The sequence below is a fragment of the Hemiscyllium ocellatum genome, chromosome 50 (genome assembly GCF_020745735.1).
Source record: "Hemiscyllium ocellatum isolate sHemOce1 chromosome 50, sHemOce1.pat.X.cur, whole genome shotgun sequence".
NCBI lineage: Eukaryota > Metazoa > Chordata > Chondrichthyes > Orectolobiformes > Hemiscylliidae > Hemiscyllium > Hemiscyllium ocellatum.
This window is the reverse complement of record NC_083450.1, coordinates 6569521-6593808: the sequence shown is the minus strand read 5'-3', so window position 1 is coordinate 6593808 and position 24288 is coordinate 6569521. Positions and strand designations below refer to the sequence as shown.

The following is a 24288-nucleotide window of genomic DNA, read 5'->3' as shown; positions in this document are numbered from 1 at the left end:
CCTCCTCCTGACTCTTTCCCCCCAGTGAACTTCCTCCAGAACACTAATCTCATCCGGCTGAAGGCAACCGACTCCACGAGTCCCGAGATCCGACCGAAGCCTGAGGAGGTGGTGAAGAGCAGCATCCTCCCGCCGGTGCAGATCACCACCATCACTACCACGGCCGCAGCTGCCTCCCAGCTCATCCACAAGAACTCGCTCAACCACACCACTCCCTTCAAACGTAAGCAGGACCCGTCTCACCGTCTCAGCTTTCTGCCCGTTTCCAAGGCTGCTCGAGGTATGAGGGGTGTGACAGGCGGAGATTTGGAGGGCACGGGCCAAGCAGATCCCACCAGCCTGCATGCAGGCCTTGATTGTCTCTGTCCAGTGCACAATTGAAGCTTAGTCACTATCCTGCCACCCCCCCCCCCCCCCCCACTTAACATCGGCTGCTAAACCCATGAGTCGTGTAAAACCCTGGTTTCTCCTTTAGAAAAGGCGATCCATGAAGTTGGCTTGACATGTCCATTATTTTGCCTGTAGGAGCAAACGACTGTAAAAGCTGGAATCTGTACCGAGAACAAAACGGCTGCAAATCACTGGGTCAGGCAACATCTGTGGCAAGAGAGCGAGCTAGCATTTCGAGTCTAGCTGGCACTTCATTAGCTTCCTCTCTCTCCACAGATGCCTGCTGACCTGCTGTGATTTCCAACATTTTATTTGTTTTCAATAATGTTGCCTCACTAAGGGCAGTGCACCGAGGTCTTGCCTTGGGGAATTTCACCAGGAAGTTCCCATTCCAAAATTTGTGGGAAGATTTGTGGGCGGCACGGTGGCACAGTGGTTAGCACTGCTGCCTCACAGCGCCTGAGACCCGGGTTCATTTCCCGACTCAGGCGACTGACTGTGTGGAGTTTGCACGTTCTCCGTGTCTGCGTGGGTTTCCTCCGGGTGCTCCGGTTTCCTCCCACGGCCCAAAGATGTGCGGGTCAGGTGAATTGGCCATGCTAAAATTGCCCGTAGTGTTAGGTAAGGGGTAAATGTACGGGTATGGGTGGGTTGCGCTTCGGCGGGTCGGTGTGGACTTGTTGGGCCGAAGGGCCTGTTTCCACACTGTAAGTAATCTAATCTCATCTAATCTAATTTGTAGCTCGGGTGCTCGTTGTTGTGGTTCTGTTCGCCGAGCTGGGAGTTTTTGTTGCAAACGTTTCGTCCCCTTTCTTTTGCAAAACCAATGTAGTGTACAAAATCCCATGCAAGGACTGCACAAAACACAACATAGGACAAACAGGAAGACAGCTAACGCCCCGCATCCATGAACACCAACTGGCCACGAAACGACACGACCAGCTATCCTTAGTAGCCACACACGCAGATGACAAGCAACATGAATTCGACTGGGACAACACTACTATTATAGGGCAGGCCAAACGGAGAACAGCCAGGGAACTCTTAGAGGCATGGCACTCATCCACAGATTCAATCAATAAGCACATCGACCTGGACCCAATATACCGACCACTGCAGCAGACAGCAACTGACAACCGGAAGCGGCAGATTCAAACCACTATAAATGCCGGAGGAAACATCACAGAAGCGCTTCACAGGAGGCTCCCAAGCACTGAGGATGTCACCTAGACAGGGGACGAAACGTTTGCAACACAAACTCCCAGCTCAGCGAACAGAACCACAACAGTTCCCATTCCGGCTGCTTGGCCTTGTCGAATTGTGAAGAAAGGTATCACTTGTGTCTTATTTGTGTTCGTCAAATCCAGGCAATGGGCATTGACAGGAGTTTCACCTACAAATAAACATAAATTTGAACCATGATTCAGAAGCATGGTGTGTCTGCTAGAAATTTGACATAAGAACTGCCCAGCAGGGTTAACGTTTCTGACTTGTTCTCCTACATGATGCAATTGTAACTCTTCTAGATTGTTAAAGCACAGAAGGTTACGTTCCTGATTAGATTAGATTACTTACAGTGTGGAAACAGGCCCTTCGGCCCAACAAGTCCACACCGACCCGCCGAAGCGCAACCCACCCATACCCGTACATTTACCCCTTACCTAACACTATGGGCAATTTAGCATGGCCAATTCACCTGACCCGCACATCTTTGTGACAGTGGGAGGAAACCGGAGCACCCGGAGGAAACCCACGCTGACACGGGGAGAATGTGCAAACTCCACACAGTCAGTCGCCTGAGGCGGGAATTGAACCCGGGTCTCTGGCGCTGTGAGGCAGCAGTGCTAACCACTGTGCCACCGTGCCGCCCTGATAAGTTATTGTTGTGTCGCCAGACCACAGCAGCTGCTCTCTCATTCGAGAGAAGCGACTGGTGGTGATTTACCCTGAGGATCACCAGACCTCAGGGTGAGGGAAGAAGTTGATGAGGAGAACCCTTCACGGTAACCTCAAACCACTGATGGGAATTAAACCCACGCTGCTTTGTAAACCCAGCGATCCAGCCAACTGTGCTAAAGGGTGAAAGGTTATCAGGAAAGTGTGAAGTCATTTCACCTTTGATCTTATAAATGGAGGGGCCTTCTCGAGGAGCTGAGAGGCCTCACCCTGCTCCTGATTTCTGTGTTTATAAATGTGGTCTGTGACGTGTTGCTGTGTTCGTTAACTGTTCACCTTTTTCTTGCTATTTCACCCACCTCCACATTCCTTGACAGTGCCTGAGAGCAATATGAATAATGGGGTCCCCATCCCAATGGATTGTCCGAAATGCAACATTCATTTCAACATCATGGAATCCTTGAAGGTCCACATGGCAGTAAGTCATTTCTCGTTCTGTCTCGCCGCGAGTCAGAGGGCAGTGTTCCTGGTAATACAGCGGGCTGGTTTGTCGCCAGTCTCTGGCTCGCCCCTCGAGAAGGTGGTGGGGTACTGCTGCAGTCCGTGTGGGAGGGAGGGCCAGCGTTTGACCCAGCGATACTGACAGATCGGCTGACACTTTTCCCAGTCTTGGCCGGTGTGTGGTTCAGAGGGGAACATGGCAGCGTAGAACCTAGCAGCCGGAGTAGGCCATTCGACCCTTTAAGCCTGCTGTGCCATTCAATATGATCATGTCCCATCACCCTTTCCCCACTTTCTTTCCCTATCCTTTTGATCTCTTTAGTGCTAAGAACTATATCCAACTCCTGCTTGAAAACATTCAATGTTTCGACATCAACTACATTCTGCGGCAGAGAATTCTGCAGACTCAGCACTCCCTGGGTGAAGACATTTCTCTTCATCTCAGTCCTAAATGGCTGACTCCATGTCCTGAGTCTGATCCCTGGTTCTGAACTCCCCAGTCATCAGGGCGTACTTCCTGGGTTAACCTTGTATAATCATGTTCGAACTTTGTATGGTCTCTGTATGAGACTTACCAACTGTCAATCCAGAGACCTATATTGTAGACGGCGCTGTCCAGAGTTTTTGCTTCCCCTCCCTCCCATGGGTTTTATCAGCAGACCCACTGAGATTAGATTAGATTCCCTACAGTGTGGAAGCAGGCCCTTTGGCCCAACCAGTCCACACCGAGCCTCCGAAGAGTAACCCACCCAGTCCCATTTCCCTCTGACTAATGCACCTAACACTACGGGCAACTTAGTACGGCCAATTCACCCTAACCTGCACATTCTTTGGACTGTGGGAGGAAACCGGAGCACTCGGAGGAAACCCACAGACACGGGGGGAATGTGGTCGGAGGCTGGAATTGAACCGGGTAGCTGGAGCTGTGAGGCTAACCACTGAGCCGCCATGCCGCCCCTATCCTTATTCCTAGTAAAAGACCCGCAGTTAAAGGAGGGGCTGACGTTGGTTTGTTTAAAAGTTGTTGGGAGTAGCCCGTGTGAAGGAGGGAGTGGAGAGAGGAACGTCAAAGTCACTGATTGACTGGCTGTTTCTTTGGCTTCAAGTGGACAGGGCCTGGGAAATGAATATTCAAGGCTACACGTGCTATCATAAGGACAGACTGACGGGCAGAGGAGGTGGGGTGGCCATGTTGGTAAGGGATGATATTCAGTCCCTTGCATGGGGGGACCTAGAGTCAGTGTGGATAGAGCTGAGAAATTCAAAGGGTAAAAAGACTCTCTTGGGAGTTACCTACAGGCCCCCAAACAGTAGTCTGGATGTCGGATGTAAGTTGAATCAGGAGCTGAAATTGGCCTGTCGCAAAGATGTTACTACAGTTGTTATGGGGGATTTCAACATGCAGCTAGACTGGGAGAATCAGGATAGTATTGAACCTCAAGAAAGAGACTTTGTGGAGTGCCTCCGAGATGGATTCTTAGAACAGCTGGTGCTGGAGCCGACCAGGGAGAAGGCAATTCTGGATCTGGTATTGTGCAACAAACCAGAATTGATCAGGGACCTCGAAGTGAAGGAGCCATTGGGAAGTAGTGACCATGATACAATAAGCTTCAATCTGCAATTTGAGAGGGAGAGGGTACAATTGGAAGTGACAATATTTCAGTTGAATAAAGGGAACTATGGAGCTATGAGGGAGGAGCTGGCCAAAGTTCAATGGTGCAATACCTTAGCAGGGATGACAGTGGAGGAACAATGGCAGATATTTCTGTGTGTAATGCAGAAGATGCAGGATCAGTTCATTCCAAAAAGGAAGAAAGATCCTATGAGGAGGCAGGGGCGGCCGTGGCTGACGAGGGAAGTTAAGAAACATGTAAAGTTTAAAGAGAAAAAGTATAACATAGCAAAGATAAGTGGGGAAACGGAGGACTGGAAAGCTTTTAAAGAACAACAGAGGATTACTAAGAAGGAAAAATGCAGAGAAAAAATGAGGTACGAAGGTAAACTGGCCAAAAATATAAAGGAGGAAAGCTTTTTTAGGTATGTGAAAGGAAAAAAATGGTTAAGACTAAAATTGGGCCCTTGAAGGCAGAAACAGGGGAATATATTACAGGGAACAAAGAAATGGCAGAAGAATTGAATTGGTACTTCAGATCTGTGTTCACTGGGGAAGACACAAGCAATCTCCCTGAGGTAACAGTGGCTGAAGGACCTGAACTGAAGGGAATTTACATTTGCCAGGAATTGGTGTTGGAGAGACTGTTAGGTCTGAAGGTTGATAAGTCCCTGGGCCCTGATGGTCTACATCCCAGGGTACTGAAGGAGGTGGCTCGAGAAATCGTGGATGCATTGGTGATCATTCTCCAGAGTTCGATGGATTCAGGATCAGTTCCTGTGGATTGGAGGGTGGCTAATGTTGTCCCACTTTTTAAGAAAGGAAGGAGAGAGAAAGCAGGGAATTATAGACCAGTTAGTCTGACCTCAGTGGTGGGAAAGATGCTGGAGTCTATTATAAAGGATGAAATTACGACACGTCTGGATAGCTGTAACAGGATAGGTCAGAGTCAGCATGGATTTATGAAGGGGAAATCATGCTTGACTAATCTTCTGGAATTTTTTTGAGGGTGTAACTCCAAAGATGGATGAGGAAGATCCAGTGGATGTAGTGTACCTGGACTTTTAGAAAGTTTTTGATAAAGTCCCACATAGGAGGTTAGTGGGCAAAATTAGGGCGCATGGTATTGGGGGCAAAATACTGACTTGGATTAAAAGTTGGTTGGCTGACAGGAAACAGTAGTGATAAACGGCTCCATTTTGGAATGGCAGGCAGTGACCAGTGGGGTACCGCAGGGATCAGTGCTGGGACCGCAGCTTTTTACAATATATATTAATCATATAGAAGATGGTATTAGTAATAACATTAGCAAATTTGCTGATGATACTAAGCTGGGTGGCAGGGTGAAATGTGATGAGGATGTTAGGAGATTACAGGGTGACCTGGACAGGCTAGCTGAGTGGGCAGATGCATGGCAGATGTAGTTTAATGTGGAGAAATGTATGGTTATCCACTTTGGTGGCAAGAACAGGAAGGCAGATTACTACCTAAATGGAGTCAAGTTAGGTAAAGGGGCAGTGCAGAGAGATCTGGGTGTTCTTGTACACCAGTCAATGAAGGCAAGCATGCAGGTACAGCAGGTAGTGAAGAAGGCTAATAGCATGCTGGCCTTCATAACAAGAGGGATTGAGTATAGAAGCAAAGAGGTTCTTCTGCAGCTGTACAGGGCCCTGGTGAGACCACACCTGGAGTACTGTGTGCAGTTTTGGTCTCCAAATATGAGGAAAGACATTCTGACTATTGAGGGAGTGCAGCGTAGGTTCACTAGGTCAATTCCTGGAATGGAGGAATTACCTTACACTGAAAGACTGGAGTGACTGGGCTTGTATACCCTTGAGTTTAGAAGACTGAGAGGGGATCTGATTGAGACGTATAAGATTATGAAAGGTTTGGACACTCTGGAGGCAGGAAACATGTTTCCACTGATGGGCGAGTGCCGAACCAGAGGACACAGCTTAAACATACAGGGTAGACCATTTAGGACAGAGATGAGGAGAAACGTCTTCACCCAGAGAGTGGTGGCTGTGTGGAATGCTCTGCCCCAGAGGGCAGTGGAGGCCCGGTCTCTGGATTCATTTAAGAGTTGGATAGAGCGCTCAAGGGTAGTGGGATCAAGGGTTATGGGGATACGGCAGGGAGCGGATACTGATTAAGGATGATCAGCCGTGATCATATTGAATGGTGGTGCAGGCTCGAAGGGCTGAATGGCCTACTCCTGCACCTATTGTCTAATGTCTATTGTTTTGTTTTCCTTCCTGCAGTACTGCTGCCCCCAGCTTTTGAATCCTGCAACACCTAGCAAGGTGCCTCAGCAGCAACCCCACCCAGCCCCTCCTGCACCGCCCCCTCCCCCTCCACCTCCACCACCACCACCCCCAGCCCCTACCCCACCCTCAGTACCACAACAGCAGCAGCAGCAGCCGCCGCCGCAACAGCAGCAGCAGCCATCGGCCAAGCTGGCTGAACCTTCGCAGGGCAAGCTGATCATGCTGGTGGACGATTTCTACTACGGGCGGGATGAGGGCAGCACCTACCAGATGCTGCAGGAAATGAAGACCAACACCACCTTCAGGTGCTTCAGCTGTCTGAAGCGACTGAAGAACAACATCAGGTAACCACTACCTCCACTTTACATCTGTGACGTCTTGACTGACACTGATAGCCCACACATTAATGTTGAAATGGCATTAATAAAGCATAGAGATATGCAGCACGATAGCAGACCCTTAGGTCCAACTCATCCATGCTGACCAGATATCCCAAATTAATCTAATCCCATTTGTCCTTCTAGACCCTTCCTATTCATGCATCCGTCCAGATGCCTTTTAAATGTTCTAATTGAACCAGCCTCCTCCACTTCCTCTGGCAGCTCATTCCACACATGCACCATTCTCTGTGTGCAAAAGTTGCCCCTCGGGTTCCTTTTAAATCTTTCCCCTCTCACCCTAAGCCTATGCCCCTCTAGTTCTGGACTCTTCCCCCCCACCCCCCCACCCCAGGGGGAAAAGACCTTGTCTATTTACCCTACCCATGCCCCCTCATGATGTTATAAACCTCTATAAGGTCACCCCTCAGCCTCCGACGCTCCAGGGAAAACAACCCCGGCCTGTTCAGCCTCTCCCTGTAGCTCAAATCCTCCAACCCTGGCAACATCCTTGTAAATCTTTTCTGAACCCTTTCAAGTTTCACAACATCTTTCCGATAGGAAAGAGACCAGAATTGTAATATTCCAAAGATGGCCTAACCAATGTCCTGTACATCCACAACATGACCTCCCAACTCCTGTACTCCATACTCTGACCAATACAGGAAAGTATGCCAAATGCTGCTGTCACTATTGTATTTATCTGTGACTCTACTTTCAAGGAGCCATGAACCTGCACTCCAATGTCTCTTTGTTCAGCACCACTCCCTTGGACCTTACCATTAAGTGTATAAGTCCTGCCCTGATTTGCCTTTCCAAATTTATCTAAATTAAACTCCATCTGCAACTCCACTGGCCCATCTGATCAAGATCCCATTGTATTCTGAGTTAACCTTCTTTGCTGTCCACTACACCACCAAGTTTGGTGTCATCTGCAAACTTACTAACCATGCTTCCTACATTCACATCCAAATCATTTATATAAATGATGAAATGCAGTGGACCCAGCACCGATCCTTGTGGCACTCCACTGGTCACAGGCCTCCAGTCTGAAAAACAACCCTCCACCACCACCCTCTGTCTTCTGCCTTCAAGCCAGTTCTGTATCCAAATGGCTAGTTCTCCCTTATTCCATGAGACCTAACCTTGCTAACCAGTCTCGCATGGGGAACCTTGTCGAACGCTTTATTGAAGTCCATATAGATCAAATCCATCCTCTGCCCTTATCTTTTGTTACTACTTCAAAAAACTCAATCACATTAGTGAGACGCTATTTCCCATATGCCAAGTCATGCTGCATATCCCTAATCAGTCCTTGCCTTTCCAAATACGTGGAAATCTTGTCCCTCAGGATTCCCTCCAACAACTTGCTCACCACCGACGTCAGGCTCACTCGTTCGTAGTTCCCTGGCTTGTCCGTACCACCCTTCTTAAACAGTGAGCCAACCTCCAGTCTTCTGGCACATGCAGAATGCTCGTTTAGTATCTCCCCCATCTTCTGCAGTTCCACACATAGGTGGCCTTACTGATCTTTAAGGGGCCTTATTCTCTCCTGAATTACCCTTTTGTCCTTAATGTATCTGACGAATTACTTCGGATTCTCCTTAACACTGTTTGACAAAGCTATCTCATGTCCCCTATTTTCCTTTCTGGTTTCCCCCTCCTGTCCTTGTGTAGGGTTTCACTCGCTCTCTACCGTGAGTTCCAGATGTAGTAGGTAGATGAGCTGCTGAGCCTGGGGGGAGTGCAGGTTCTGCCCCCACCGTCCGTTCTTTTTGCTGTGTGGTTGTAATGATGACATTCAACCCAAATCAACGCAACTAAGCAGTCACCTTTAAACGGTTGCAGGTTCATGAACCACATGAAGCACCATCTGGAACTAGAGCAGCAGAATGAAGACACCATTGAGAACCACACGACCTGCCAGCATTGCTTCCGCCAGTACGCCACTCCATTCCAGCTTCAGTGTCATATCGAGAATGTGCACAGCCCCTACGAGACCACCAGTAAGTGCTGCCTCATCGCAACCCCCCTTTTTCACCTCTTCTACCTCCAGTGTTGCAGTGTCGGAGTGCCTCTGTTGGATAGGGACAGAGAGGAGCAGGGGATCAGTCCCTCGGTTGTGCCACCCCCAAAGACAAAAGGTTATAGCTGTAAGTCCATGCTCCAGATGATTCTGTTTTGCAGGAGCAAATTACTGCAGATGCTGGAATCTGTACTAAAAACAAAACGTGCTGGAGATGACAGCAGGTCAGGCAGCATCCATGGGGAATGGAGCAAGCTAATGTTTCAAGTCTAGAAGACTCTTCATTAGAGCCATCTAGACTCCACCTTAGTTTGCTTTCTCTCTGTGGATGCTGCCTGACCCGGCACGTTTTGTTTCCGTTTCACTTTGGCAGAGGGCCAGTGCTGGGGGAGCGCTGCGTTGTTGGAGCTAGCGCTGAGGGAACGGGGCAGTATCAGAAAGATCAGCGTTGAGGGATGGCCACAATGCCAGACGGTCAGCGATGAAGGATTGCCGCACTCTCTCAGGGGGATGGTTTTCAGGGTTAATTTGAGTTTCCCAAGTGGCCCCCTCAGCTGGAAGTAAACGTTTTCAAGAGCTGCACAGGAAAAAGACTTGGGAGTGTGGGAATATGTGTCCCCTGTGGTCCTGGCAAATTCGAATCCCACAGCTAATATAGGTGTAGTCCAACAGATTTATTTGAAATCACAAGCTGTTGGAGCACTGTTTCGTCGGGAAGACTTCACCCTGACAAAGGAGCAGTGCTCCATAAGCTTGTGATTTCAAATAAACTTGTCGAACCATACCAGGTGCCGTGTGACTTTTGACCTTGCCCACCCCAGGCCCACACCAGCACCTCCACACCACGGCAGCCATTAAAAACCAGATTGCTAGGTGTGGAACCTGCAATCAAATAGGAGGGAGTTCCAGGATTTCGACCCAGTGGCAGTGAGGGAGGGGCAATAAATAGGGATAGTGTGTGTGAGAGAGCTTGAGCAGGAAGTACTGGAGGGCGGTGTTGCCCAGCATCTGCTGCGCTGATCCTTCTGGCGTTTCGAGGTTGCAGGATTGGTGGAGGGAACCTTGGTGCGTCTCCTCTGGATGACACACAATGCTGACACTTCGTGTTTGTGGGTGTGAATGTTGAAGGCGGTGGGTGAGGTGCCACTCAAACTGAGGTGTTGGCGAAGGATATTCACGGCCATGCAGCCCGTCCAGTCCAAGGGTAGAGCAGCCCAGCCGGTCCCATTCTCCTACTCCTATCCCATTACCTCAGTTGGCTTTTTATTTCCCTCAGTAGTCCCTCCTTGGGAGTAAAGGTCGCAGGTTTGGAACATGCTGGCAGCGTTTAATCCTGAGAGGGTCGGGGTGTTGCGACCACCTTTCTCAAACCGGTCGTCTGTTTCTCCTAAATTACAGCCAAATGTAAGATCTGCGAGCTAGCCTTCGAAACAGAACAGCTTTTCCTGCAGCACATGAAGGACACCCACAAACCAGGAGAAATGCCCTACGTCTGCCAGGTAAAGTTCCATTCCTGTGATGGGCACTAATCCAGTGCGTTTTGTTTTAAATAAAAAATGTCTTTGTAGAGTGTGGGTGTCGCTGGTTGGCATTTATTGCCCTTTCCTAACTTCCCTTTGAGAAGGTGCTGGTGAGCTGCCCTACTTCAACTACTGAAGCCTGTGTGTGGTGCCAGCATACCCATAATGTCGTTTGAAGGGCTTGTGGAATTTTGACCCAGTAACACAGAAGGAATTGACAAGGAGGTTGCCAGGGTTGGAGCGTTTGAGCAACAGGGAGAGGCTGAATAGGCTGGGGCATGTATGAGGAAGGACCTTTATTCCCGGGGGGGTGCCAATGGCTGCTGGATGCCAACAGGGTTGTGACCACAAGGAGGAGTGTCGGAAGTTTTCAGTGGATAAGGAGAGTGAAGGGGGGGGTTGTGTTGTGGATCGGTTCCCAGGGACAGGTCAGGTACTGAGACGGGTTTGGTTATGTCCCTGGCAGGTGTGTGAGTACCGCTCGTCGGTGTACTTGGAGGTGGATAACCATTTCCGAATGATACACGAGGACACTAAAAACCTGCTCTGCCCGTACTGTTTCAAAGTGCTGAAGAACAGCAGTGCCTACCAGCAACACTACATGAAGCACCAGGTGAGTGTCTGTTAGCAAGTGGGTGCCCCGTCAGAGAGCATCCTGGCTCGGTCCTTACATGCCACCTGCTGCTTTCTGGCCAACCAGACTGTGGCAGCTGTGCTCTCAGAACAGTGTTCCTGCAGAGGTGTCTTCCTGAGCCAAAGGGGGTGAGGATGTTGAGTCCGGCTTACCCCAGTGTCCAGAACGGCCCGAGAGGGGCAGGTTTTCACCTGATTTTTGTCTTGTCTGTTTCTGAGATGTGGGTGTCACTGGCTAGTTTTGATTTGGAGATGTGGGGGTGAACAAAGTTTAAAAATCCTACAATGCCAGGTTATAGTCCAACAGGTTTATTTGGAAGGTCCAGCTTTCAGAGCGCTGCTCCTTCATCAGGTAACGGTGAAGCTAGCCAGTTGGACTATAACCTATTGGGTGATTTTTAACACTGGCCAGTTTGACATTTATCACCTGTCCCTCGAGGTCCCTCGAGGTGGTGGGTGAGCCCATGTGTCTGCTCCCCAGGGTAGATGATCGGGTGATCATTTCCTGCCTCCTGTTGCTGTATTACTGGTCAGACATAATCTTTCCAGCATTTGCTTCATCGTCTTGTCTTTGTTTCAGAAGAAGAGTGTCTACCCCTGTAATAAGTGCAGACTCCAGTTCATCAGTGCCAAGGAGAAAATGGAACACAAGGTTGAACACCACAAGACATTTAAGAAACCGAAGCAGCTGGAAGGATTGCAGCCTGGTACCAAGGTTGAGGCCACAGTTGTGATCTTCCTTCCTACACACAACTCTCTCGCTCGCTCTCTCTCGCTCTCTCTCTCGCTCTCTCTCTCGCGCTCTCTCTCGCGCTCTCTCTCGCGCGCTCTCTCGCTCTCTCTCTCACAGGTTGTTGCGAGTGCTGACACAAACAGCATTCAGATTATCTGCCAGGATCCATTTAGGCCCGGGGTAGTTGTGAATCACCCCTCCCAGTAGGCTGGGTGGGATAGTCAGTGTGGCTGTGTCAGCAGCACTGGCATGAGCTTGCCTCATTTTACTTGGGAGTCTCTCTGCTCGGTGTTCTTTGTTTACCTCTCTCTTCCCATCTCTCGTTCGCATGCATGCAGCGTCTCAGACTTGTGCTCTCTTTCTCTCGCACCTTCTCTCTCTCTCGCTCTCTCTCTCTCTCTCTCTCTCTCTCTCTCGCTCTCTCTCTCTCTCTCCACTCTCTCAGACTCTGTCTGTTGCTCCCTTTTGACCGCCACATATATACACCTTCTCCACCCCCCCACCCCCAAAACTTCATCCTGGGAAAGAAATATGGGCGATGTACAGCCCAGGAACTGAGCCACTGTGCCTGTGTGTGGTGCTGAGAGCAGAGAGGCAGGCTTACTGTGCATGTGTTGATTCTTCCCCCAAAAGCTGTGCCATTAGTGCCCACTTGCCCCACCCTGCTGTTGCCACACCCCCCCCCCCCCCCCCCCCCCCCAGCCCTGACGAGCTTTCCTTTCCGGCTCTTCCGTTCCCCAGCTTGGGGGCGCGGGACACATCTGCGTGTGCACAGGCAGCCGAGGAATGGATCGGGTCACCTTCTGACCTTTTTTTGTTTGGAATCTCAGGTTACGATAAGGACCTCGATGGGACAGGCCCGGGCCGCTGGTGGGCCCGTGCAGGAGGTCCCCACCAGAAAGGTCTACCCCCCGGTGATGCCCCCAAAGCCACAGGAGCCCCCAGCTTGCTCAACTGTTCACACCATCCCTGCGGTCGCCAAGGCCGTGCCCAAGGCAGAGAAGAGGAAGGCAGTGGAGAGGATAAGCCCGTTGCTCATTGACATGCAGGACGTCAGGTGGGTGAGCGTACAGATACACGCACCAGTCCTGTTGCGCTGGACGTGTGCTAGCCATGAGGTGCGTGGGGTTTTGTATGCGGAGGGAGTTGGCTCTCGGCACTGAGTCGTGGCTGCGTTCCGATGTACAGCCCTCGCTCTTTTCAAGGGGGATCATCTGCTGCATTAAGGTGGCACGTGGGCCTCCTGCAGAATGCATCCCTTTCCCTCCCAGCCGCCATCACTAGAAAGGGACAAGGCATGAAGTGAGCTTCCAGGAGTTTGGCTCAAAGTCGCACGTGGTGGTGATCTCTATCTCTCGTCCCTCAAGGCTGGAAGTTTGAGACCCCACTCGAAGGCACGTGCTCCCTGGCCCAACCCCACAGTGGCAGGGTTGGTGGGACGCCGCGCTGTCGGAGGGCCAGCAACCCAGGCGGCAAATTTAAACGGAGACCGCTCCGAAATCCCGACCACCAACGCAAGGGCCTCTCGGGTGGACGTCTGAGGTCCCACAGCTGTGCCTTGGAAATACAGCCTCACGTGGTGCGCGGGCAGCTGAGGTCTTCCCATCAGCCACTGATCAGCATCACCCCTGAGGAGCACGGGGAGGGTGTGAGGTAGGGGCGGGGGAGAGGTGGAGTTAAAACCACAGACGTTATCGCATTGCTGTTTTGGCCTCTTGGTCTGCAGAAAGGTGGCATTTCCCCGTGTGACAACGGTGATCGAATGTTTGGGGTGGGAGAGGGGGAATAGGGCTTATGAAAACGTACTCCACGGGCTGTGAATCATTTTTGCGACGCCCCAATGCTGTGAGAGGCATTAGAGGATTGCTCTTCCCACCACCCCCACCCGGCCGAGTTGTATTCACCCCTGTTGCTTTTTGAAATCCTTGGCGTTTTTATTTTATCCTGCGGGGGGGCTGAAACTCTGCTGTCTTCTCTTCAACCCTGACAGGAAGCTGTATGGTAACCAGGTCTGTCTGGAGTGCAACATAGACATCACTAACGTCAGCAACGTCAGCAACCACTTCCCCACTTACGTGCACTGCTCCCGCTGTCGGTACAGCACAAGCTGCAGCCGGGCTTATGCTGATCACATGATCAGGTAGGAGACCCCCACCACCTCCCCGCCTCTTCTACCTCCACCCCCCCCCCCCCCCTTCCCTCAACCTTCCACCCACCTACTCACCCTCTCCACGCACGCCCGCACACGCATACACACGCAGTCTCCTCTGTGACCTGGACGTGCGAGTGCACCAATGATGCAGAGCTGTTCCCAGGAAGGTGGGGGTCAGCTTGAACCGTGAACGTTTAGAAAAACATTAGAACGCTGGACCAGAGAAGGTCCTGAAGAGGCAGATGCTGAGAGGGCGCCCCTCTTCTTCCCCCACCTCCTGGGACAATGTAGAACCAGGGCAAGGGGGCACAGCTTTATGATGAGGGGTTTAGCGCGGAGATTGGGGAGCAATTTCTTTTGCAGGATCTGTGGAATTCGCTGTCCCTGTCACTGAAAACATTCCAAGGACCAAGTGAGATTTTTGGACTGACAGAAAGGGGCATCGAGGTGGGGGAAACGCACCCGGGGGGTGGGGGGGGTGAAGAAGAAGGTCGGAGGTGGGGTCTGGCGCAGAGGGGCTGAGCTGCCTGCTCCCATCCATGTATGCATCATTAGCTGTTTGCACCTGACTGATGCCACAGCACTCCTCACTAATTTGCTGCAGGAACCCACTGCGTTGATGTTCACAGCGGACGCTGTGTAAACCTGCTGTCCCGTCAGTTGTAGCTACCTTCCCAGCTTCTCCAGTCGTTTGGAGTTGTTGACCTTCCACTGTTTTATCCCCTTGGCTCTTCTCAGCACGATTTTCATTCCTTGACTACAGGCTGAATCTGGTCGGTTTTCTGATGCACCCTCCTCTAGCTTAATTCCCCACCGTTCATAGTAAAACTTATGCGAAAGGTTGCTTAAGTCTGCGCACTAGAAATTGGCGTTGTGTTTGCACGGGCCCAGTTAAGCGCACTGTTTCTGTGAGCAGCGCAACATCTCAAGTCCATGATTTAACCGTTTTGTTGAAGTATTTTGACTGCAACCTTCCCAGATTTTGTATAATCTGCAAGGTGTGAAGCTAAAACACTGATATGTTGGGAGTGCCAGGTCAGTGTGTGTGTGTGTGTGTGTGTGTGAGTGAAATACCTTCCCAGTATTTCCATCAGTGGCGGTGTGTTTTTAATCTGCCTGGGTAATGTTCATTAGTCCAGCTCTTCTTTATTCTGCAGTTACCACACTCAACGCGGGAAACCAAAATACTTGATGTTTGGAAAAGTGAAGAAAAGGTAATTGTTCCACCTTCGGCTTCTCAAGAGTCACAGCCCACTTTTATTTTTGTCCCCTTCCCAGACGATTAAAACCAAACTTACTGGAGGACTACCTTGGGCCCTAGACAGTGCCTGAGGAAGTGATAGGTGTGAAAGTGCAGGATGGACGCGGTGCATAAGGGAGGAGGGGGGGGGACACCTGCTCTGTCTGGGCTTGAGCTCTCCAGTGTCTCGGCAGGTCTCACAGTTGGGCAGAGAGGTCCGGGCTGCCAAAACACTCCCCTCCCGCCACAGACACAGCCACGCACAAGCACACGCACACACTCCCCTTCTTAACCCCCCCAACACACACACACGCACTCCCCTTCTTCACCCCCCCCCCCCCACACACACACTCCCCTTCTTCACCCCCCCACACACACACTCCCCTTCTTCACCCCCCAACACACACACACACACTCCCCTTCTTCACCCCCCCCACACACACACTCCCCTTCTTCACCCCCCCCCCCAACACGCGCGCGCACACACACACACACACACACACACACACACACCTCCTAGCACCCTGCTGCTATGTCTTGCGATGTGTGTGTGCTCCAATATAACAAAACCTGTCATCAGGGAATCAGGCCATGCGTTAAGTGTGCCGATGATTTTAATGAAACCAGTGCAGCTGTTTTATGAAGCGGGTCAGGACTTGAACTCTGAACCATAAAGCCAGAGGCAGTGCCCTTGTCAGAAAAAGGCTGACCAACTCCGCCAAGCGCCAGTCCCGGTTCTGACCCATCTCTTGCTCTCCCAGATGTGCCAGCAGTAACAGGGGTGAAGTTGCAGTGAGCACTAGAGGGGAGAGGAGGTTGCTTATTCTCTGCTGCTGTGGGGGGGTCATCCTGCTATCCTGATGGTGAGCAGTGTACCGCTGGCTGCTGCTCTTGGTTCTGCGCTGTTAGGCTGTGGTCTCCAAGGGAAAGGTGCAAGCGCACGCTCTTACAGCCTGCTCACTTTGTCAAACATGTGGCCGCGTCAGTGACACAGTAGGGAAACAGCTGGTGCGAAAGACTTACGTTTCTGTAGTGCCTTTCACATCCTCGGGGGCGTCCCAAGCTAATCGTTCACTTTCGAAGTGTCATAAAATAGGAGACACGGGAGCCAACGTGCAGGCAAACAGCTCCGAGAAACAGCAATGCGATAACGATTCAGATGGTGGTTGGGGGAGAGATACCGGCACTGGAGAGGGGGTGGGGGAGGAGGACTTGCCCTCCCCACTCCAGCCATGTGCTGTCCTTCCTGAGCTTATGCTCTCAGCCTGAAGGGCAGCACCTCCCTCGGGGAGAGTGGCAGCCTGAAAGTTGCACCCAGGATTCTGGAGTGGGGTTCCCAGGCGGAGCCCCGCCACCTTCAAACTCCAAGGCAGGGCGGCCGTCCACTTTAACAGTTCCCGTTTGGTTCGCTGTTTGCGGGGTGGCGTGAATTGCCGGGGGTGTGGGGGGGCGGTGTTTGTGTGACCTCGGCCAACAGGAGTAACCTCTGCTTCCCGACAGCGCGGTTCTCCTTGTCTGCACATCCTGCACGTTCGCCGTGGAGACGGGAGACGGAGACGAGATGGCCCAGCACTTAGATCAGAACCCAGGCCATGGACCCTGTTGCTTTGTGACCTTTTCTGGTGAGCAGGGGCAGGTGGCGTGGTCGAGGTGGGGGGAAACTGGGAAGCCAGAGAGGAGGGCTGAAGTTGGAGGGGTAATGGGTGGTTGTGGAGGAGGGGAGGGATAGCGGCAGTGCTGTTTGGTGGAGTCCTGGGGGGGTCAGAGGATGGGGGGGGGGGTGTTGGTGAGTGTCGGGAGCTAAAGAGGGTTGGCGGATGCAGGGGCCATAGCATCATTAGAGTGTGGAACCAGGCCGTTTGACCCACACTGACCCTCCAAAGAGCATCCCACCAAGACCCAGCCCCCTAGCCCATCCCAGTAACCCTGCATGTCCCAGGGCTAATCCATCTAACCTGCACATCTGCGGACACTGTCGGCAATTGAGCAGGTCAGTCAGCCCTTACACTTGCACATCTTTGGACTGGGGGAGGAAACCCACACAGACACTGGGGCGAATGTGCAAACTCCACCCGGCACTGAGGCTGGAATCGGACCCTGGCACAGTGAGGCAGCAGTACTAACCACTGAGCCACCGTGCACCCCTGGGGAGAGAGGGGGGCTTGGTCTGTTCAGGAAGGGGAAGAGGGATCGGGTAGTTTGACGAGGATTGGCTGGGGTGGGAGAATGTTGGTGAGTGCAGGAAGAGGAGGAGTTGTGTTGTCCCAGGCTTTGACCATGACAAAACCCTCTGTTTAATTTTTTTTGTTGCATTTTCACATGCCTCCTTCATCTCTTCTGTGTTTGACAGTGGGGGATCGCAAGGGCAAAGCAGCCAAAGTAATGGAGGAGCCGCAGCCAGCCTCCCAGTCAAAGCTGACTGTCTCTGATTCGGAAGGAGAAGAGGTAGGGAGTAGCAGTGTGCAGAACCCTCCAGCTGAGGAAGAGCAGAAAGATGAAAGTCTGGGTAAGTAAGGTTGAAAATATTCCTCGCACAAGTGTGTCCATCTGCTGGGTGTTTTCGAAGCCGCCATCCAGTTTGTTTTACCCATACTCTCCCGCCCAAGCACCTGGGGCGTTTAGTTTACAAACATCGGGGTCTGGCTCAAGGGTGTGTGTAGTGCCAACGTGAAGCAGAGGCAGGATTTTACCCTTCACTGCTTCCTCATGAGGCAAGAGCAAGAACACAGCAAGCCAGGCAGCATCAGGAGGTGGAGGTGGAAACAAGGGCAACCCAGCGCGCACAGAGCGTTACTCACAGAACAAGAGACTGAGGCCCCCAGGACTTAATGCCCAAGCCAGACATCCACCTCGGCAAAACCAGGCCAATGAGTACCTGCGCTCTGTGACAAGGGAGCTGTGGTGGGCAATGAGACAGTCCGTGCCTGAGGGTGTTTTTGCTGCACCCCCACCACCGCCCAGTCACCCTCGTGGGTCTTGTGCCCAAACTGTTGGAGCATCAGGCTTTTCCGTCTGTGTCTGGCCCGTCCGTCTGTTCATTTGGACAACCTCCTGAACTCTCTCCGCTTGTTCAAGCATTGCCTGGAAAAGGGGAGACATGGACCACGCTGTGGGGCTTTAATAGTGTTGGCTTAGACAGCAGGGTGGGCTGATGGGGGCTTACAGACAGGAAGGAGCCAGCTGGGGGTGAGCTGTGTCAGTCAAGCAGCAAGAAAGGGGAGAAGGATGATGGCCGTTACAACAATCGGCCACGTCTGTGAAGGTCAGCACGGTGGTACAGGGGTTAGCACTGCTGCCTCCCAACGCCAGGGACTTGGGTTCAATTCCACTGTCAGTCTGGGGTTTGCACATTGTCCCCATGCCTGCACGTGTTTTTTTTTCCCCACAGTCTAAAGATGTGCAGGTTAGGGTGGATTGGCCATGCTAAACTGTCCCATAGTGCCCAGGGACGTGCAGGTTAGGGTGGATTGGCCATGCTAAATTGTCCCGTAGTGCCCCAGGGATGTGCAGGTTAGGGTGGATTGGCCATGCTAAATTGTCCCATAGTGCCCAGGGATGTGCAGGTTAGGGTGGATTGGCCATGCTAAATTGTCCCGTAGTGCCCAGGGACGTGCAGGTTAGGGTGGATTGGCCATGGGAGTTGCAGGGATGGGTTGAGGGTTGGGTCTGGGTGGGATGCTCTCCACAGGGTCGCTGTGGACTGGCTGAGATTCTATGATTTTATTCCGTGATTGAACAATCTTGGAGCTGCTGACCCTGGCTCTGTGTGTTATAGTGTTCAGAACAAAATTCTCCTCGTACCCTGATAACAGAATAATTAGTGACGATTTGAAAAGAGTTAAAATACCTTAGTGGTGTTGTTCTGATGTTGGTTGCTGTATATTTGTGGTTATGGGGATGTATATTAGGAACGTGAAGATGAAAGGCAGGATTAGCATCCTGAGTTGTGGATGGAACCCCACATGGGCTGCTTATACGCATTTCAGAACCAGGAATACAGCATCTCATGAAGACAGATTTTTAATCAGGAAGGGAATTGACGGTTGTGGAGAAAAGACAGGAAAGTAGAGTTGAGCTGCTATCTCATTGAATAACAGAGTGGATCTAACGGGCTGAATGGCCTAAATCTGTTGCTATATCTGGGGTTTGCAAGATGTCTGACCCTTCACAGGCCCCTGCTGCTACATCTTGTGATGTATGGGGGTTCTCTCATGTGCAAAGTAACAAAATATCCTCAAGGATTCAGACCAGCCTCGGATGTGATGGTCTGTTGTTCTCAACGTGGTCCCCTCTACATCATGGAGACAGGACACCAACCTCTGGAGCATTTCAGGGGACATCTCTGCGATACGCCCACCAAACAACCCCACCATCCTGCTGACAACCATTTCAACTCCCCTACCCACTGCACCAAGGCCATGTTAGTCCTGGACTGCCCCCACCGCCAAATCCCAAGCCACCCGACGATTGGAGGAAGAACGTCTCCTCTTCCGCCTTGGGACCCTCCAACCATGCGGCAGCAACGTCGAATTCGCCAGTTTCCAAATCTCCCCTCCAGCCACCTCGTCTTAGATTCCCAGCCCTCCAACTCAGCACCGCCCTCTTGACTTGTCTTACCTGTCCATCTTCCCTCCCATCCACTCCACCCTCCCCACCATCCCATCACAATCACCCCACCCCCCCACCCACCTGCATCTACCTACCACCCTATTAGCTACCTTCCCCCCCCCCCCCCCCCCAACCCCACCCCCACCCTCCTATTTATCTCAGCACCTCTCCCCACCCCCACTCATTCCTGATGAAGGGCTTCTGCCTGATACATTGACTCGTGCTCCTCGGATGCTGCCTGACCGGCTGCGCTTTTCCAGCACCACCCTTTTTGACTCTGATCCCCAGCATCTGCAGTCCTCACTTTCTCCCAGAATGCTATGGCGTTGTAATCTCGTGGGTAAGACTTGAACTTGGGCCTTGTGGCTCCTAGGTGGGGACACCACCATAACCGTGTCATCTACTTATACTTCAGGTGCTTGTCATTTCTGATGTCTGAATTGATCGGGTTTGTGTTTTGTGCGACCTCATCTGATTTCTGAATATATCTCTCCCCTCTGTAGATCCATCAGTCAGTGAGGTCAAGAATCCGGTTGTCAAGTAAGTATATGTCGCAGAGTTCACTCGTCTCCCATTGGCAGGCTGGAGGGATTTAGAGTTCCCGTGGTTAATGTGACCCGAAAGGAGCTTTGTGGGGCTACGAGGATTCATTTGTGTGTCTCTGGGCTAGAAAAGAATTAGTGCAAAAGGGATTGCATTGACCCCACTGTGCTGCTTTCCAACCTATAGTTTCCCACTGTACTAATTTATGGTTTAGCCCAGTGCTGTCCTAGAAATGTTTGAGGGAACATTTTGAGAGTAGAAACTGTTACCCTGTATCTAACCCCGTGCGGTCACTGTCCTCTGTTTTGAAGTGGGCAGTGTTGAGAGAGCTTTACTTTCAGTGTTTAAAAATGGAGAGAGATTTACCTTCCGTTTAAAAGAGTAGATGGTGTTTTACTCTGTCCCTGTCAAACGCACCCAGGATATCACCGAGTCTGATACAGAGTAAAGCTCATTCTACACTGTCCCCCACCAAACATTCCCAATACAGAGACAACATGGGGTTAGAGACAATGTCAAGGGAGCTTTACTTTTAGCTTAGAAAAGTAGAGGTGGCAATACTCTGTATCTGTTCTCAGTCTGTGTCTATCGTGGGAGTGCTTTGTGGAGACCATAGGAAGGGAGTCTTTCTTCATGTCTCACACTGTTCTGTATCTTTCCTGGCAGAGTTGAATGGGGATAGTGCAGAGGAGGCTTTACTTGTAGTTTATTGGAGTAGAGGGTGCTTTACACTGTATCTCACTCCACTCTGTACCTGTCCTGGAGTGTTTAATGGGGATAGTGTTGAAGAAACTTTACTTTCAGTTTGAAAGGGTGGCGGTAGCTTTACTCTAATCCTATTCTGTCCCTGTCCTGGGAGTATTTGATGGGGTCAATGTAGTTATTGACTTGCTGTTCAAAAGGGATCTTTTGTGTTCACCTTTTTAAAGAGCAGGAGAAGCTTCACTCCGTATGCAGTCCTTTGTAGCTTTGATTCTTTGCACGGGTCTCCTCCCTCAGAAAATTTGAATATGGAGTCGGACTAAGTGCGAGGAGAATCTTCTCGTTGGTGTTTACATTATTGAATAGGATGTGGAGCAGGCCAACCACTGTGCCATTCTAAACTCAGCCCATCTGCCTGCACGTGGACCATCTCCCTCTCTTCCCTACCTGTTTCACGGCTCTGAGTGCAGCATGTTCCAGCATCTACAAAATAAGTTGCCTCACTTGTCCCTCTCTCTTTTTCTCCCCCCTCTCACCTTCAACCTACGTCCCCTAGTGTTTAACATTTCCAGCCTGGGAAAAGGACATCTAATTATTCACCCTATCCATGTTTTTCATCGTCTCATCTGCTTCTATCGGGTCGCCCAGCCTCCCCCACTCTCTGTTGCCTTCTCCTCACAAGCCTGCATGTTCCTTTTTAAATAACTGTCTAATTCCATTTTGAATGCTTCAGTTGTACCTGCCTCTCCCACTCTCTCAAACCATACACTCCAGATCTTAACTGCTCCTGGGTGAGAAGGGGATGGAAGGTAAGATGGGTCTCTGTGTTTCCCAACTGCAGACAGAGCATTAGTCAGAGACTCTGTTTGGATTTGGGAGTATTCTGGATTTTCTGTTGCATCCCCTGGTCCGGAATGACTTAATCCTTTCTGTTTGTGTATCTCCCCCGCCCCCGGTAGGTCTCAGCAAGTCAAGACCGTGCGACTGAGCACTGTCTGCTCCAGCAACTACATCAACGCAAAGATCAGCACGCGGCCAGCCCTCTCCAGCTCACCAACCCAACCCGCAGCCGCCAGCGACGGGAATGAATCAGGGGCAGGAGAAGGCCAGGCTGCCCCTCCAGACCCAGCGAGTCCAATCTCCGTGGAGGAAGAGAGGAGCAGCCCGCCTCCCGTATGCGTCGCTGAGGATCACACCGCCTTCAGTCCGGAGCGTGCCGTAGAGGAGGAGAGCCGTCCGGGTCCCACCAGCGACACGGAGGACAAGAACGCTGTGGGGAGCCCGATGCCCGTCGAAGAAGGCGACAACAACGTTTCCAATCCCGCGAGCGACGAAGAGAACAAGAGCGTTTCGAGCCCCCCGCAGTGTGCGGCACTCGCTCGCGAGGCTGCCTCGAGTCCAGAGCCGGCCGAAGAGGAGAGCGAGTTGTCTAAGGCAGGCACCGACGGCGAGAGCCAGCCGCGAGAGTCCCCTCCCCAGAGGAAGTCCCTGTCCGAGCAGGAGGTCAAGGTGGTGCTGCACGCCCTGTGCTGCGGCATGCGGGCTGCCACGGAGCGGTACGGGGAGTCCCGGAGCCGGGTGGAGCAGTGGCTGAACCAGTGCGCGCAGCAGCTTGACCTGCTGAGCGTGGACAGCGAGGCTGGGGCCTCGACTCTGCTCTCCCTGGAGGCTGAGGAGCGGCTGGTCGAGTGGGTGTTGCTGCAGAGGGAGAGGCAGCTGCCCCTCACCGAGGAGACCTTCCTGCTCCGGCTCTCCGAACTTCTGGGGTCCCCCGGCCCTGGCCCCGACCCCGACTCCTCCTCCCGCTGCCTCTGGGGGGTGGGCTTCCTCCTCAGGCACAACCTCATCGCCTACGCCAAGATCACTGTGGCCCGCCAGCTGCCCCGGGAGATGGAGGGCGACGCCCGCAGCTTCCTGGAGTTCGCCCAGCGCCTGATCGCCGGCCGCGAGTTCCCCCGCCGCATGATCGGCAACGTGGACGAGATCCCGATCTTCCTGGAGCCAGAGGTGCTGAGTCGGCCCGAGGGCACCCCGGGGGCCCTGGGGGTGACCGGCGACGGGCAGCCGCAGTTCGTGGTGGTCTTCACCCTCCTGGCGGACGGCGGCCTGCTGCCCACCATGGTGTTCTCCCGGGGGGGACTGCCCCCTTGGCTGACGGTGCCCAGCGGCGTCCTGCTGGAGGTGAAGGAGGCGGGCCACGGCGAGTCGGAGGTGTTGGAGCTGTGGCTGAGCCGGGTGTGGCAGGGCCACGCAGCCCAGGCCCGGCGCGGCCGGAGCGCCCTGGTGCTGGACGCCGACCGCGGGCACCTCTCCGACGGCTTCATCGACCGGCTCAGCCGCTGCTGCTCCCTGCCGCTGGTCGTGCCCGCCGGCTGCACCTCCCGGCTCCAGCCCCTCGACATGTGCGTCAGCCAGGCCTTCCGGAACTTTCTGCAGAAGCGCTGGGCCGAGTACGCCCGCGAGGCGCGCTGCTACCGCGACGTCTACGGCGACGTGCTCCAGTCCCTGCTCAACTGGGTGGCCGAGGTCGCTGAATTCGTCGCCGCCAACAGCGACCTGGTGCGGCAGTCCTTCGCGGCCGCCGGCCTCGTGCCAGGCACTGCCTCTGCCCAGCACCGGGCGGCGGTGCAGGAGGAGCTGGTCACCTTCTTGCAGGAGCAGCTGGAGCTGGGCGCCAGGCCGGATGACGGCGCCGCTGGAGGAGACCAGGCCCCGGGCGCCCTGCCGTCTGACCCCAGGCTGCTGACCAGGCTCTTCGAGGCAGAGAGCGATGCCGAGTCCTTCCATGGTTTCCCCGAGAACGATTTGTAAATAACCCTGACCCGACCCTCCGGGGGTGGCCGGGCGGGATGGGAGAGGGTGGGCGATGGGGCTTCGATGAACGCAGAGGGAGGGGGGAGGGGAGGGTGGGGGGAAAAGGAGAGCGTGTGCGGATGTGTGAGAGGGAGGGAGAAGGGTCTGTCTGAGACTGAGCTTTGAGACCTAATCGGTGGCACTCCCCTCCAGCGAGAAGGACCCCACCCCACCAGCCTGACCTGCAAGCTTCCCCGCTCTTCCCTCTTGACCGGAGTGTCAGCTCCTGCTTCCG

At 52.7% G+C, this 24288-nt stretch overlaps 1 protein-coding gene across 6 annotated transcripts in view; it reads left to right on the top strand.

The window, feature by feature from the left end:
* pogzb (pogo transposable element derived with ZNF domain b) overlaps positions 1-24058 on the top strand; it is a 63967-nt gene extending 39909 nt beyond the window's left edge. For 4 of the 6 annotated variants that reach the window (XM_060820712.1, XM_060820711.1, XM_060820708.1 and 1 more), the window contains exons 8-21: positions 26-223; positions 2664-2764; positions 6661-7010; positions 8892-9049; positions 10468-10568; positions 11056-11202; positions 11803-11937; positions 12786-13012; positions 13946-14095; positions 15265-15321; positions 16848-16969; positions 17698-17853; positions 20459-20495; positions 22160-24058. In XM_060820712.1, the coding sequence (XP_060676695.1) occupies positions 26-223; positions 2664-2764; positions 6661-7010; positions 8892-9049; positions 10468-10568; positions 11056-11202; positions 11803-11937; positions 12786-13012; positions 13946-14095; positions 15265-15321; positions 16848-16969; positions 17698-17853; positions 20459-20495; positions 22160-24011 (3791 nt within the window). In that variant the 3' untranslated portion in view covers positions 24012-24058. The remainder of the gene's footprint in view (positions 1-25; positions 224-2663; positions 2765-6660; positions 7011-8891; positions 9050-10467; positions 10569-11055; positions 11203-11802; positions 11938-12785; positions 13013-13945; positions 14096-15264; positions 15322-16847; positions 16970-17697; positions 17854-20458; positions 20496-22159) is intronic. The other 2 variants (XM_060820713.1, XM_060820710.1) reach the window with 1 other exon arrangement.
* The last annotated feature ends 230 nt before the right edge of the window (positions 24059-24288 follow it).